The sequence below is a fragment of the Mustela lutreola genome, chromosome 6 (genome assembly GCF_030435805.1).
Source record: "Mustela lutreola isolate mMusLut2 chromosome 6, mMusLut2.pri, whole genome shotgun sequence".
NCBI classification, from domain to species: domain Eukaryota; kingdom Metazoa; phylum Chordata; class Mammalia; order Carnivora; family Mustelidae; genus Mustela; species Mustela lutreola.
Genome location: NC_081295.1, coordinates 58,934,887 through 58,950,809, shown reverse-complemented (window position 1 = coordinate 58,950,809; position 15,923 = coordinate 58,934,887). Strand labels below are relative to the sequence as shown.

Below are 15,923 nucleotides of genomic sequence, written 5' to 3'. Positions count from 1 at the left end.
GAGGGTTTGTAGCATGAAAGAAAATTGGGGTTCCCAGTGGTGCAGGTGTCTGATGGGTTCTCACCTTGGAGAGTATCATCGGGCTTGATCTCTGTGTGTATGCAGTGTCTGATCTTACAGAGAGTCACAGAGAGAGGTATTTGCCCCGTGTCATAAAGACTGACAGATGAACATAGGTTTATATGTTTCATGTTAAAATGAAATGATTGATCTTTGGCATCAACTTCTATTGTTCTCTGACCTAATTGACATTTGTGACTCAGTGGCCTTCCAGTTCAGACCAGGGAGGTTAGGAGACTCACCACTTAGTTAAAAAGATACAGTATGTAACCAGAAACGTACACATCCAAAGTAGCCTCCAGTAAATACTGAACAAGCAACTCAGACCATAAATACCAGTAAGTTTAGGGGCAAAAGGGGACTGTGGTGGGCTTCATGGCTGGGGGAAAATAAGAGAAAAGCTTTATTGATTATGTACTATAACTTGGATCATTCTTGTGTTACTTATCTATGGGGATTGAGGGGATACAGTAAAAAAAAGTATGGCAGTCTCACTTGAACTCACTACAGTGAGAACTGAAACAAAAGAAATACTAATAAAATGTAATGCATTCTGATATTCACACCCTTTCTGGCCATTCAGTAATGGGAGATTAGATCCATTGAGGTTTATTAGTCTTGTCTTAACACTGTCTGATTTTTTTTTTTAATTGTGCTCCATTTTTAAAGAGATGCTGCTTAGCTCTTTGGACCAGAATTGTATTTTAATTTCGATCATCCACCATTAGAAACAATACAGATGTGAGTACATGAATGAACATTCAGTGTCTCTGCTTCCCATAACGAGAGACAGACTGTTTCTCCTCTAGTTAGGCAAAATCTTGTGAAAGGCTTCTGTTCTTCGGTATGAATTTTTTTTTATGAGTTTCAGCCCTTGTCTTTTCAAAATTGTTACTTGTGTTTACATTGCAAAACCAGTATGGTATTTTGGGGAGTTCTGCACCCTTTGTACCTGGAGTTGTGACACTGTTTGAAAAGGTCAGAGGAAGTTTCTGGAAAACAGGAAGCTGCCCTTGTGCACTGTGAGAGCCTAAGAAAATTTTAATGGTAGAAAATAGTTTATTCATCAGTGCACTGTGCTTCCTGGAGAAGAGTCTACAGAATCTTCCTTAGCGTGAATATGATTGATTTTTGACCATAATTTGAGACAGCACTCAAATCCCTTTCCTGTTGGCGGGGTGTGAGTTCTCCTGAGAGAAAGTCCCTGCACCAAGGGTATGAAGGTAATGGAGTCCAGTCACTGCTTCGCTGTCAGTCCTCCCAGTGTTATGCACAGTGCGCTGACCTGCTACGCTCAGCGCCCTTCAGTATTGTTAAGTTTAAATTCAGCACTCCTGCACAGGCCCGTATCCAGCAGCCACTGATTAATGGCTGGTGTCGGCCCCTGACGGTGGATATTGACACTCGTCCTCAAATAACTTCATCAAAGTAACTTGTGTGACCCTGTTTGATTGCAGGAATGATTTGTGTACCCTGATAATGCACCCAGTTTGGCTTTCAGCCTGTGAACATTTGATCCTCTGTGCCCCAGACTGTGCTCTCCCTGCTATGGCACACCACGCTGGTTCCGAAGGGCCAAGCAGCCATGTGTTTGTATCACTGTCGCCGTATGTCTTGCTCCTTCTATGTATATGGTGTGTGTCTGTATCAGTCTGCTTCTGTTCACTTTCTCATTTGTAGAGAACACTGAAAACCACTCTGAAACACCGGCAGCTCCTGTTCCATCTCCTCCAGCTCTTCCTAAGCCTAAACCCAAACCTAAGCCCAAAAAAACACCTGTGCCTCCAAAAGGGGCTACCGCCGGGGTCAGCCCCAAGGGTGACGAAGTGCCTCCTATTAAAAAAATTACCAAGGCGCCTGGTAAGCAGGCCCCCATCCCTCCACCCAAGCCAACGAGCCGAAACACGACCCGAGAGGCTGGTGAGTATGCTCCCCTGGGGGCTGGAGTCTAGGGTGTTTGGCTCTGGGGTGGGGCCCATTGCTTTTTCTACTAACGGTGGCCTTTTTGGTGTCTTAGAATGTAACACCAGTGGATTTCACTTGAGAATACCCAGAAGATTCCTCTGTTGTTGCCTCTACCGAGGGAAAGTCAACCAGTTGATTAGTTGACCTCATTATATTTGGGGTGAATAGACCTCTTTTATTCCAAGTATCCACTGTCTGTCTAAGAACCAGTAGAAGGCTTCAGGGTGTAGTGTGCCTGATGAATGCGATATGTGATCTGATATCACATTATTTACAATCGCCTGGCCTTCTGCCTATTTGAGTTTATGGGTGGCTCTTTGGCTTGGATTTTCCTCTAAAATATCTTAAGTTGCATATGAGAATATGACACATCATTGATAATTTTGCTGGATCTTAGTATCTTAAATCCTTCCGCATACATAGTTATTTCTCTACTGACAGATGTCAGAGGGTTCATACCACTCAGTCCAGCTCTACCCCTCCACTTTCTACTGGAATCACAGCTTTTTCATCCAGGTTGAAAGTCACATGCTTAATGTTCACTGTCCACCTCATCCCCAGACTCCCGTGTGTTATAATAAGGAATAACATCCTACAATGTAGTTAACAAGTCATTATTGTATGTCCTGGGGGGGGGGTGTTTGAGTGACCTACAAATGACATGTAATATCTCTCCAGCTTTCCTTTCAAATCAGATATGCTTAATGCAGAGTGGAGCTCCCAGTTTTCTAGTCATGTGGCATAAAGAAGCCTACCATGTCGTCCAGCTGTAAAAAGACAATAATCAGAGTATACATGCTGAATGACTTTTTCCATTCACATTCCCCCCAGGTTGTAGCAAACTATATTTTCTGCAAAATCAGTATCAAAATCAGTAACTTTCTTGCACATGACTACCAGGATATGCCTTCATGTTGATCTTTTCCCCTCCATCATTTATACCCATACTGCTCAGAAAATGGCTTACTCGATGGTATAGCAGACCGCCAAATACAAATAGATGTTTCTTTGCCTGTGCTCCTCTCTTTGGCCTTTGACCTCGAGTGTCTGGTATCTTCTAATAAGCTCTGAAATGAAATGTCTCAGAACACTGTGCTTGTAGTGCCCATGGGCCATCTCCTCAGGTACCAATGTCCCTGTGTCCATTTTTGTCGGTATTGCTGTGTTTCCCAGAATGCCTAGCAGACCTGAGGAGCAGTGCTTGAAGTGAGACAGGCAGTGATCCACTTCTTAAAGAAGAGCCCCAAACAATCACCCCATGCTTGGGCATTACACAGACTTGCTCACTTTGTCCTGCCCCATAGGGCAGTGGCTCACTATTGACTTGCTTTGGATTCTCTCACTTCTCTCAGAAGAAAGCTGGTGATTAATCCAGGGCAGGGGACAGCTTTCATGAGAGATTTTGAGTTATAGCCAGATGTTTTACTTGAAGGTTTATTTATGGGCCCACGATGTTCCTAGGAGAATTATACAGTCACATTTTTATCCGTTGTATTAAATAAGGCCCCGCTGGCTGATGGTGTGAATAACAGGGTCTCTCTTCTCAGGCTGTCCCAGATAAACAGGGGTTTCATTGAGCTATACCAACAAGCCTGATGTGCAAGAATCCTTTTATCAAATATTGATAGTACTCCTTCAGAATCCAGCTGATACTCCATTTGTAATCATTTAGAACTTTCTATGTTTTATTTGAATAATGTCCTTTGAGAAAAGTTACTTCAAAATGCAACTCGTGATTTTTAGTCAGATGTTTCAGTTCTAATTAAAGCTATCAGTTAGGATTCTTCTTCAGTTCCTCAGTTAATATAGACCCCCAGATAACCAGATGCCGGCTTAGCACATTCAGCTGCTTTGTGAGTGAAGTAAGGTCAAATCTCCTGTATTTTTTTTTTCTTTCTCATTGTTACACACTGTGTTAACAACGGAAGTATTTAACTGAGGAGAGGTGGCTTTACTTTTTTAATCCTGGCATTAATTCAAGGTAGCTTAAGCAACATGGTTGATTTCAGCCAAGTCTTGTCATTTTAGAAGAAACTTAAAGAAGTGTGACTCCACCCCAACCATTTAAAAAATTTGTCTTTTTTTTCTCAAGTCGAGCTGAAGTTAACTTTGCTGTTAGAAAAGAAAGAATTGTCTTAAAAATATATATATATAATCCACATTAACATACATATGGGCGTGTGAAAGGGATTCTGTTCAATTTACGTGCAAAAGTAATTGAATGTGTTTGGGCATCAAATCCTTAGATCTTTGTTGTGAAAAATAAATTTAGAATGGACTTAGATTGTAGAAGTTTGCTGAATACTCTTTTTTTTTTTAATTTTTTTTTTTAAGATTTTATTTATTTATTTGTCAGGGATAGAGGGAGAGAGAGCGAGCGAGCATAGGCAGACAGAGAGGCAGGCAGAGGCAGAGGCAGAGGGAGAAGCAGGCTCCCTGCCAAGCAAGGAGCCCGATGTGGGACTCGATCCCAGGACACTGGGATCATGACCTGAGCCGAAGGCAGCTGCTTAACCAACTGAGCCACCCAGGCGTCCCTGCTGAATACTCTTGTCTTATTAGCAGATGAAGATTGTTAGCTTGAAAGAAGTAATATGAGCAGGCCCAGACTTGGGATAGTATGAATTCTAGTTGTGTGTATCTAAAATTATAAAACCCCAAAGCCATAAAGATATCCTTTAAGTCTGGATTTTGTCACCAAATGAGACTCACTCTTTTTTAGTATATCAGAGTTGATGAAGTCTTCTGTCTCATTGTCTATTCCTTTATTCATTCTTCACCTCTTGACCCTCCCCCAGCTGACTTCAGTAAAGGTAAGTTATCATAACGTGTGTTGTGGATTGGCTCCACCGTAATAACAAGGTACTTTTTTAGAGTTCTGTGGAGGATGGTTTAACCCCTTGTGAAAAAGAAGGAACGTACAACATTACAACAGAAAAAGCAATTAGGAGAAATTTTATAAATCATACAGGTCATGAAACAGAAGACATTCTCACAGGAGTTTAAAGTTGTTTGCCAAAATGATGTAAAGAACAGTTGAGCTTTTTTTTTTTCCCCCTGAAAATAGTTTGGTTGAAGGCAGTCCTACCCAAAAGCAGGCAAATAGCTTCTAGTGGCCACAACCATTCTCTGACGAAGACCGTCTAGGAACAGAAGCGCTAATGAATATTGGCTTTGTGAGGGTGTTTGTCCCACAAGATCTGAGAATGACACTCTTGCCCTTCAAATTATTCCAATACTACCCATGTAGACATTTTCTGTAAAAAAAAAAATAATAATAACTTTTTCTGCCTTTTGATATTTGGTGGGTTTGGGTTTTTTAAATTTAAATTCAATTTAATGAACATGTAGTGTATTATTTTTTTCAGAGGTAGTTTAGTGATTCATCAGTCACATATCACACCCTGTTCGCATTACCTGAAGTGCCTTCCTTAATGCCCGTCACCCAGTTGCCTTTTGATATTTTGAAGGGGACTTGTCTTTCTGATGTGGCCATGTGTTTTCTTTCTGTCCCATCGCCACTGCAGGGGGAGGTATGGGCCGGCATGTCAAGCTTCTTTCTCTGGAGCCATGGGGATAACTGGTTTAGAACTGAGTTCCTTTGCCTTTGGTCCAGAAAGGAGCCACAGGGATATACCCTGGCCATTTGGAATATGGGCCACTCCATTCCCAAAAAGCATCACTGAACTTGTAGAATTTGTGATGGGCCCAACCTGCACTCTAACCAGACAGCTGCTGTCTATCCATTATACACGATGATGTCCTTTCTGCGGGGTACGCAGGGACCCATTCGGATGACCTGTAAGGCAAGCAGCTGAGGACTTCCCCTCGGCTGGTGCAGCCAGAAAAACTAGAGGGACTCCTCAATCTCCATAGGAGAGAACTCTTGTCCCTTACAGTTTTGCCTTTATCATCATTGGCTCCCTCCTAGATTCCGGGTAGGGAGGAGGCAGAAAATAAAACCATTATCCTTATTAGCCTACTTCCTTTTATTTGACAAATGTTAACATTTTAAAGGGAGCATCATAATTGACAGTTGCAGCCCGTTTGTTTCTTTAAAAGGCTTCTTTGACTTTTAACGCAAAATCTCTCTGTTTTAGCTGGTTCCTCTCATTCAAAAAAAACAACTGGGTCCAAAGCATCAGCTTCACCATCTACTTCCTCCACCTCGTCTCGTCCCAAAGCTTCAAAGGAGACACTTTCTAGCAAAACAGGGACAGTGGGAATCACAAAGGGCAAGAAAAAAACTGGCAAGCAGCCAACCTCTCGACTGGCCTCGGATGCAACCACGTCTGGCATGTCCGACCTTAAAGGAGAACCTTCTGAGATGAGGGTGGAGAGTCTCAAACCTGAGCAGACTGTCCCCGGGACCGAGGAGCAGACCACAGGCAAATCTAAGTCTGCAGTCCCCCCACCTCCTGTGGCTCCACCACCTTCTCCCCCCGCCCCTCCTCTTCCTCGTGAGGAGCAGTGCACTGTTGCCTCAGACACTCCTGTTGTCCTGGTCAGTGATGGAACTGACCTGCCCATCCCTGCCTTAGACACAAGTCAGCTTCTCTGGACCGAAGAGCCCACCAACAGAACCACTGTCTTCTCAGGCCCTGGCTTAAGTGTTAGCAGAGAAAATGCAAAATGGTGAGTCGGGGCATAAGCCCCATATTCGTCTGTATCCCCTGTGCAACCGGGTGCTAAAGATCACTAAACCACTCTATTGAAAATGAACCTACTTGGTTTTGTTTTACAATTTAACCTAGTGATTGTTAGGTAGGCACCGATATCATCCAGCCATTGGTTTTTCATAGCCTGCCCCAGGTATGTCATAGGCTACCGGAGAAGATGACATCAGTCCTACTGGCAGGTACCACTTCACATCTGTGGCTTTCGAGTAGATCAGAGCCTATTTCATCAATGTTCAGCAATCCCTTTTCTTTTCCCTGGACAGTTCCCTTTTCTTTCCTTACAGTGGTTATTTTACTTGTGTCCAGATGGGTCACCCGTTCCTGCCTACCTTCAATACAACAAGTCATTTAGCCTTTTCTTTCTCTAAGAAAATAAAGACCAGTAGGAAAGAACTCTCGGATTCCATCCCTCTCCTCAGCTTCAGAGGGGCCCCCTTTCTTGCTTCCTCAGTTCCCCACCCAACTCCAGTGTTACCTCCTCTCTGACGCATTTCAGCACTCATGCAGACAGAATTGGTTGTCGCATCTACTCTACACTGGCAGCCCCTTTTTTCCTCTCCATGGGACAGAGCTAAGCAGCATATCTGTTTGCCTCTGTATCCCCAGCAACCAGTACAGAATCTGGTATGCCATAAACATGACATTATGCATTTACCCAAGCCAGAAACCTGGGATTCATCCTCAGGGTTCTCATTCTTCTTCATTCTTGCAGCTAATCCCTCACAAAGGCCTATCCGTAAAGGCAAAAAAGACATACTAGCTCTTCTATCCCACAGATACAAAGGGAGGGCTGTCAGGGTATAGTAGACTTCTGGAGAAGTCTTAGGGTTCTTAAATCCAACCTTAAACCCAACCTCTTCTCTCCTGTTTCAAAGAATAAAACCAAAATTCACTCTTGTGATCATTTAATATTTTCTCTTAAAAAAATAAAAACAACTTTGTCATGTTAGACTTAAAAAATAGTATATTAATTAAGTTGACTTGGATCAAGAGATAACCATCGTTAATTATTCAGTTGCTGATAATAATCACCTTCATTTATTGAATAGTTATTTAATGTCAGGAACTGTCAGTTATCATTCACATAAGTCTTACGTGAAATATCTCTGTTTAATAGATGAGAAAACTGACACTGAGAGAGGGGAAATAGTTTGCCCTAGATTACCCATTTAGCAAGTAGCAAAGTCAGAATGCACGCTCAGAGCTGCATGGCAGATTCCATGCTCTAAGAAATTGTATGCATTTCCAAAGCACTTGCTTCTACTTCTGCAATTTCTTTCGTGTTCGTTTCTTGTTTTTTTGTTTTTGTTTTTGTTTTTATCATTTTGAGCACCATGGTTTGAAGGAAAGCCAAGGAAAGATAAATGTTAAATTATAAATTATTTTACTTACTTGACACGTTAGTAATCAATATGGGAGAAGACATAGAAAGGAATGGCTCTGATGTCCTTAACACCTCCAGCACATAGCAAATGACTTCATTTAATTACACTGTGGTTTTCCAGCACTGCATTGAACTCCAACCTTCAGAACTCAAGAATCATTCTTTCAGGAAATATTTCCTGCTTGCCTTCTATGTGCAGGGCACTGTACTCAGCACCAAAGATACAGAAGTAAGCAAGATGGGACACCTGGCTGGCTCAGTCAGTTGAGCATCTGCCTTCGGCTCAGATCATGATTCTAGGGTCCTGGGATTGAGTCCCACATAAGGCTCCTTGCTCAGCAGGGAACCGTTTTTCTCCCTCTCCTTCTGCCTGCCTCTCCCCATGCTTGTGCTCTCTCTCTCTCTCTATCAAATAAATAAAATCTTTTTTAAAAAAGTAAGCGAGACCAAGATATTACAGTTAAATTAGTTTTTACCAAAATAATATCCAACCTGCTCAGGAAGTACAAATGTTTAAGACAGGTCTGAATAGATTGAATATATAGGTTTGTTATTTAGTATACGAAAGAACAAGATACAACAAGGTGATTCCTTAGATAGTCTTAGGCAGTGAGAGAGGGCATATCCCAGGGTGACTTGGTTCTGTCCAGCCTGCTTCCTCAGACTTATAGGAAAGGGACTTTACTGTGCAAAGCACTGCGCTGCACAAGGAGGGGGACTTAATGTCAGTCTCCAGCCCAAGTACACACAGGATTGTCAGACAAAAGAGGCGAGCGTCTGTTCCCTATTTCCATGGGAACTATGATCAGAGAGCAAGCTTAGGACATCATTAGACATCGAGGTATTTATATATAGATTTTCCTGTCACTCCAGATAAACATAATCCTTTCTTAGAAGAGGGCATTGAGATTTCCTTCTCTGTATGTTCTTCAAAGTTAAAATTTAAATTACAATTCATTCCACAGGAGTGGTTTGTTTGCTCTTGAGTTAATGAGCCTGGAATAAGTAGTCTCTCAAATTTTTTTTTTTTTTCCAAATTCTTTCTTCCGTTTTTTTTTTTTTTTTTTTTTTTTTTTTTTTTTTTAAGATTTTATTTATTTATTTGACAGAGAGAGATCACAAGTAGACAGAGAGGCAGGCAGAGAGAGAGAGAGAGGAGGAAGCAGGCTCCCTGCTGAGCAAAGAGCCCGATGTGGGGCTCGATCCCAGGACCCTGAGATCATGACCTGAGCCGAAGGCAGCGGCTTAACCCACTGAGCCACCCAGGCGCCCCTCTTCCGTTTTTAAGTAGATATTTCAGTTAGAATTTCTAGCTCTTAGTCACTTGCTTTACTTAGAACTTTCCCTCAGTTATGTTTAGTGAACGAATGTGTGAAAATCCTGTCATCTTATGAAGAGGCTTCTGTTTGGAATACAAATATCAAAACTTTAAAGAAGATAAGTGGCTATGTGTAAAAATATCTTCCTCTATTCACACATTGCAGGGTAGTAACCGTGTGGTAGATTTTCTATTTATTGGCGGCTTCATTGGTATCATACAGGTCTGGGATAATTTAAGGCAGTCACTAAGCAGCCCATCTGGAGCCCATATCCAAAGGGAACTTGACTGTGTTTAGTTCATTTCCACGAACACTTGAGTTTGCTGTTTTGTCGAGTGTGCCCAACACATTTAGGGGGCAAAGGAGAGTCCAGTCATGAGTGGATAGACACAAATTTGGAGTATAATAATTTAATGCTAACTATCTATATAATATGATATGAATATAACTTACAATGTCAAGTATAAAATACAATATAACATTTAATAGGTAGAATAAGAGTCGTAAGTCTGGGTTCTACACTGGACTTGATACCTTGTTTTGGGCAACACACCCCTGGTCTTCTCAAGTTCTGTGAACTGTAACTTACCCAACCCCTTATACTGTAGAACAGATTAAGTCTGTAAATGTAGGCAGAAGTCTTTGAAAACTACAAAACATTATAAAATACAGATGATGCCATTAAAATAATGATAGATATCATAATAAATTAGTGAGCAGTGACAGAAATAAATACCAAGGTTCAGCCCTGAAGTTTCTCTTGTTCTGCTCTTCAGAATGTATTATTAATTGCTACATCTAGTAAATGTGCTGTGGTCACCCACAGTACCAGGCTGGCTAAACAAGGATGGCCTCCAGTGGCAATCAACTAAAAATCCGGACCATGGAAATCATGGTTCTCACACTGTGGAAACAGTATGGTGGTTCCTCAAAAGATTAAACCTAGAATTACCATGGGACCCAGCTAGAATTACCATGGGACCCAGCAATTCTCCTTCTGTGTTATATAGCCGAAAAAATTAAATGTAGGTCCTTGAATAGATAAGTGTACACCAGTGTCCTTAGCAGCAGTATTACAACAACCGAAAGGTAGAAACAGCCCAAATGTTCATCAACTAATGAGTAGATAAACAAAATGCAGCATATGACATGATGGGATATTATTCAGCCTTAAAAGAAATTCTGATGATGTCTGCTAAAGCATGGGTGAACCTGGAAGACATGTTGGTAAAGTAAGTCAGACACAAAAGGTCAGATGTTGCATAATTTTGCTTCTGTAAAACACCTAAAATAGCAAAATTCATAGAGACGGAAAGTAAAATGGTAGTTGCCAGGGGCTAGGGGATGCGAACAGGGAGGTATTGTTTAATGGGTCAGTCTCAGTTTGGGAAGATGAGAAGGCTCTAGAGATGGACGGTGGTGATGGTTGTACAATCGTGTAAATGTTCTGCCACTGGACTGTATGATATAAAATGATCAAAATGGCAAATTTTATGCTGTGCGTATTTTACTTAGTAAAAATAAATATAATGTGCCGTGCATAGTTTCCCCTTTGAAAACAAGAATTTTGGCTGTTGGATTTTTCTAATAAGTGCAAATTTTTTAGAGTGCTTGGACCAATAACCGCAAAGTACAGTTTTTCAGTACTTCAGGTTCTGATGTTTACCTGTTTTTACTACTCAAAGAACTGTTTTTTGGTTTTTCAAGTTCATGGCAACAGCAAGCACATGGTTTGCACAAAACGGTGTTTCAGAAGTGTGATGTCCAAATTTGGATGCTTCTATTTATATCAGAAGACAATTTGGGGATTTTCTGAATCTTAAAATGAATATTACATTGTTTTTTATATGCTAGGTTTTCGATATGTTTTCAGTGACATTTTTTCTTATTCTGGTCTGTGAAAACTGGCGGGCTTTGTCTATTTATAGAAACTTTAAGCCAGAGACTCTTACCAAGCTAACTGATAGAAAATTATTGCATCTGTTCACATCACCTGTCTTGTAAAGAGTACATTTAACTTCGCCCTTTTCCATATCACGTTACTAATATATTCCTGTGAGAGGCAGTTTTACAAATGGAGAAACTAAAACACAGAGATGATACATGATTTTTTGACTTGACACACTGGCTGTGATGGAAAATAGGATTAATTCATATATCAGCTAAAGAAGGTGTGTCTTTCTGTCACTCCTCTTCTAGGTGTTGGGCTGCAAATCACTATGAATCCCCCTTGTCAAGGAGCTTTGAGGGCTGAGATGGCAGACAAGTGAATGGTGGTCGAGGTGCAGTGTGCTAAGTGCTCATCGGGTTGTCTTCAGGTCACCTTAAAGTCCGGGTGGTGGGGCAAGGATCTAGATGGAAGGCCAGTGAAAGATTCCTGAAGAAGCTATGACTTTCGCTGAGGCTTGAAGGATAAGTAGGAGTTACAGGTACAGAATAAGGATAGACCAAGTCAAATATTCAGAAACTTCTAGTCCACTGTTCTTTCCACTGAGGCCCCATGGTTATGGAAAAATCAATTTGCAAAATATAGTTTTACCATATTCATGTACTAAATCATGTATCAATATCAGACATCATCTAGCCATTCCTTTTCATTTTGTAGATGAAGAATCTGAAACCTTGAGAATGAAGTCCTGCAGTAGTCCTCTTCCATTTCACTGTCCCTAGCTGTCTATGTTTGCTTTCTCCTTTCACCAGCTTGAAAGATGCTCCTGAAACTAGAGCTCCCTCTCATGGTGTTGGTGTTGTCCCAGAGGGCTGCTCTGAGCTTCACGCACCCCCCCCCCACCCCCCTGTGTTGTTGTACCTTTAACAGTTTTACAACCAAAGATGAGCCGGGAAAGGTAGCCCCTCCGCTGCTGACTCCTGGGCTGTTGGGAGAATCTTCAGAATCCTTCAGTGCCCCTGAGGACGAAGGCCAAAGGGAGTACCAGACCAATGACTCAGACTCTGATGGGCCTGTCTTGTACACTGATGACGACGATGATGAAGAGGATGAGGACGAGGACGGCAGTGGAGAAAGTAAGACTTTTTTCCAGAGGTGGGGAGGAAAGTGGATGATGGACAGAAGCAGGTGCGTTTTGTAATGACAAAAGCCATCGGTGATCAGATAGCTGATGTTTTCTTTCCCCTCATCATATTCTTTTCTCGAATTAGAAATGTGTATCCTAAAGTTTAGCTTTTGATGACAGACCTTTCCAGAAGATGGTTCCACAGGGGCCAAGGGGTCAGGCCTTTGTCTATGAGGAGTCAGAGCTTTCAAATGACAGAGATGTTTTCAGAATGATCGGAGATGGCCCTTCTACTCAGATCTTTCTTTCTTTTCTTTACTTTTTTTTTTTTTTTTTTTTTAAGATTTTATTTATTTGTGGGCGCCTGGGTGGCTCAGTGGGTTAAGCCGCTGCCTTCAGCTCAGGTCATGATCTCAGGGTCCTGGGATCGAGTCCCGCATCAGGCTCTCTGCTCAGCGGGGAGCCTGCTTCCGTTCCTCTCTCTTTGCCTGCCTCTCTGCCTACTTGTGATCTCTCTCTGTCAAATAAATAAATAAAATCTTAAAAAAATATATTTTATTTATTTGTTCATGAGAGACAGAAAGAAAGAGAGAGAGGGGGGCAGAGGGAGAAGCAGGCTCCCTGAGGAGCAGGGAGCCCAATGCAGGACTCGATCCCAGGAGCCCGGGATCAACCTCAGAACACTTAACTGACTGAGACATCCAGGTGCCCCAAGATCTTTCTTGAATAAAGAGCATAAACTCAGATTCACTGGATTACTTATTGGAGGTGTTTGAGACTTCCACTCACTTTTATACTAGAGTTTAAAGAGAGGGGAGGGAAGAATGAGTCGAAAATGACAAATACCTTCAAAGAATCAAAAAAAAAAAAAAAAAAAGATTATTCCACAATAGGTGAGATAGGATGCCTTTTAGGAAGGAATGAGATAGTAGTTAAGCCACTTATTTATATATAACTTAGGGAACTGGAAAGTGCTTATTTTTAAAAATGTCTAAGCATCTTGACTTAAGCACTATGGAACTGAATGTATATATTGTGAAAAGTTGTTAATGATGAACCATCAGTTTGTCAAATTCCTTTTAGTTTGTACTGAACAGCAACAACACAATCATTATCATCCACCTGGTGTTGACTATTCTCTGTTGAGGATTCTTGCTAATTAAGGATTAAAACATTGCTACCGCAGTTAAACTTTTTCCAGCGTGATTTCTCAGTGAAGGAAAGGGGAAGACAAGAATTAACTGTACAGTATAAATTTTAAAAACTATGTTTTTAAGACTTAGAAAAGAAAGTGTTACGCAATCAGTAATTTCCGTGGCATGCCGTCTCAGCAAAATAAACTTCGAATATCACTTTCCAAATGATGAGGTGATATTTGCAAGTTTTTTCATGGTGCCCCAGCATTCTTCAGAACATTTTAAAAATAGGTCTTCAGTTTTTCGAAGTGAACTACATCCAACTCAAATTTTTTTTTTTCTTTTTTTCCCTGAAGTTAATTAAAATTCCACTCTTGCATGTGAATAAAGAATTTCGTCTGGACTCTGTTTAAAGTCCATGCCATGTGTAACCTGAGTACTGCTTGCTTAAAGCCCCTTTTTTCTGCATTTCTGCCTCTTCCAATCCTCAGGTGCTTTGGCAAGTAAAATACGACGGAGGGATACTCTTGCTATCAAACTTGGCAACAGACCGTCAAAAAAGGAACTAGAGGACAAAAACATCTTGCAGCGTACATCTGAAGAGGAGCGGCAGGAGATCCGACAGCAGATTGGAACAAAGCTCGTCAGGTAATAGCTCCAGTTTTCGCATAGCACTCACCAAATCATACTTCTCTCCCACCTGTGGTGTCCTGCCCAGCTGAGATCATTGTGAATTCCTTGGGTAAGGGCACATGTGGCCTGTGTGGTTTTCCGAAGTTGGTCCTGGATGGTGAACCACTCAACTTTCCCTTTGGTCCAGCCATTCACTGGCTTTGGTGTCACCAAAGTCTGAACCAAGTGTCAACAACTTTTTCTATGAAGGACCAGTTTGGAGATGGTGTTGCAGCTACACCACTGTGTTAGTAACAGCATGAAAGGAGCCATGAACAACACATAGACAAATGGGTGTGGTCGTGTTCCAATAAAACTTTATTCCCCAAAATAGGCAGCAGGCCAGATTTGGCCTGTAAGTCATAGTCAACTCCTGGCTTAATCCATGGCTCTCTGGCATTCCTGTGATCGCCATGAGGTTCTTCCCTGTGGGCTTAGAGTCTCTAGAAATACCAATTAGCTTCAATGGCCAGCTCCATCCAAGTCAGGTAACTGTAGCCCCCCTATTAGAGCCTCCCCCTTTTAACTTCAAACAAGTGGTTATCTGATTTCACATTCTGCTTCCAGCCATTGGAGGGTTTCTGCTTTAGCCACCAGTGACTTTGGAGGTCCATCGAACTGGCAGGTTTAATAGAAGTGAGTGCCAATGTTTGATGATCGGTGTAAGCATTCATTTTGCGGACTTCTCTCACTCTGCGTAAACAACAGAGTGCATCAACTGGGAGGAGAGAGCAGTCTGGGATCCCAGGGCAGGATTTGGAAGTGGAAGAAATTCTTCTACTTGCTTGGAAGTGGAAGACTTCTGTGACTGTGTTGGACCTGTGGGGTTGGTGTGGGACCGGGGTTCCGGAGGCTCTTCTCTGCTTGACAGATGGGGCAAACCAGTGGCTTGTGGCGGGAAATGCGATGCTGCACTGAAAGCCCTTGAGTGCCTGGATCGTAGCAGGCACATAATAGAATTAAATATTTTTATTAGTAATTTAAATCATTATATATCCCTTAAACAAGTAAAACATTTTAAAAAATTAAACCCAGTATTGGCACCTTTGTTCAGTATTTCTTTTCTTTTCTTTTTTTTTTTTTTTTTTAGATTTTATTTATTTATTTGACAGAAATCACAAGTAGACAGGCAGGCAGAGAGAGAGGGAAGCAGGCTCCCCGCTGAGCAGAGAGCCCGATGCGGGACTCGATCCCAGGACCCTGAGATCATGACCCGAGCCAAAGGCAGCGGCTTAACCCACTGAGCCACCCAGGCGCCCCTGTTCAGTATTTCTGAAGAGCAGCTTAACAATATGAAAAAAAGAAATTGTAGAGCAGCCTCTTCCTTGACATGGTCATTCCATTTGAGGGACGATACTAGAAGAAAATAATCCAAAAGGGAAACAAAACCCATAGGCTTTACGAAGATGTTTATTTCAAGGCTATTTATAAGCAGTGATGAATTAAAACAAACCAAGTACTTGAAAACAGGGGATGGATGAAGGACATTGGGAGAAGCTAACGTGGTGAACTAAGCATAGGGCAGTGGTTTTCTGACTGCCTCATCAAGGATTTCTTGGAGGTGATACTCGGGCTTCTGTGGGGCAACCCAGGCAGTGTGGGTGTGTTTGCGGTGGGATGGGGAGGACTCCTTCACCCCACTCTCACCCATCCACCCAGAACAGCCTCTTCTGTCTGTTTTATATAGGGATTCT

The 15,923-nt window shown here is 41.9% G+C and overlaps 1 protein-coding gene across 5 annotated transcripts in view; it reads left to right on the top strand.

The window, feature by feature from the left end:
• PHACTR2 (phosphatase and actin regulator 2) overlaps positions 1 to 15,923 on the top strand; it is a 264,289-nt gene that overhangs the window by 208,887 nt on the left and 39,479 nt on the right. For 3 of the 5 annotated variants that reach the window (XM_059177357.1, XM_059177362.1, XM_059177361.1), the window contains exons 5-8: positions 1,741 to 1,980; positions 6,126 to 6,660; positions 12,226 to 12,431; positions 14,049 to 14,205. In XM_059177357.1, coding sequence (XP_059033340.1) covers positions 1,741 to 1,980; positions 6,126 to 6,660; positions 12,226 to 12,431; positions 14,049 to 14,205 — 1,138 coding nt within the window. The remainder of the gene's footprint in view (positions 1 to 1,740; positions 1,981 to 6,125; positions 6,661 to 12,225; positions 12,432 to 14,048; positions 14,206 to 15,923) is intronic. The other 2 variants (XM_059177360.1, XM_059177359.1) reach the window with 1 other exon arrangement.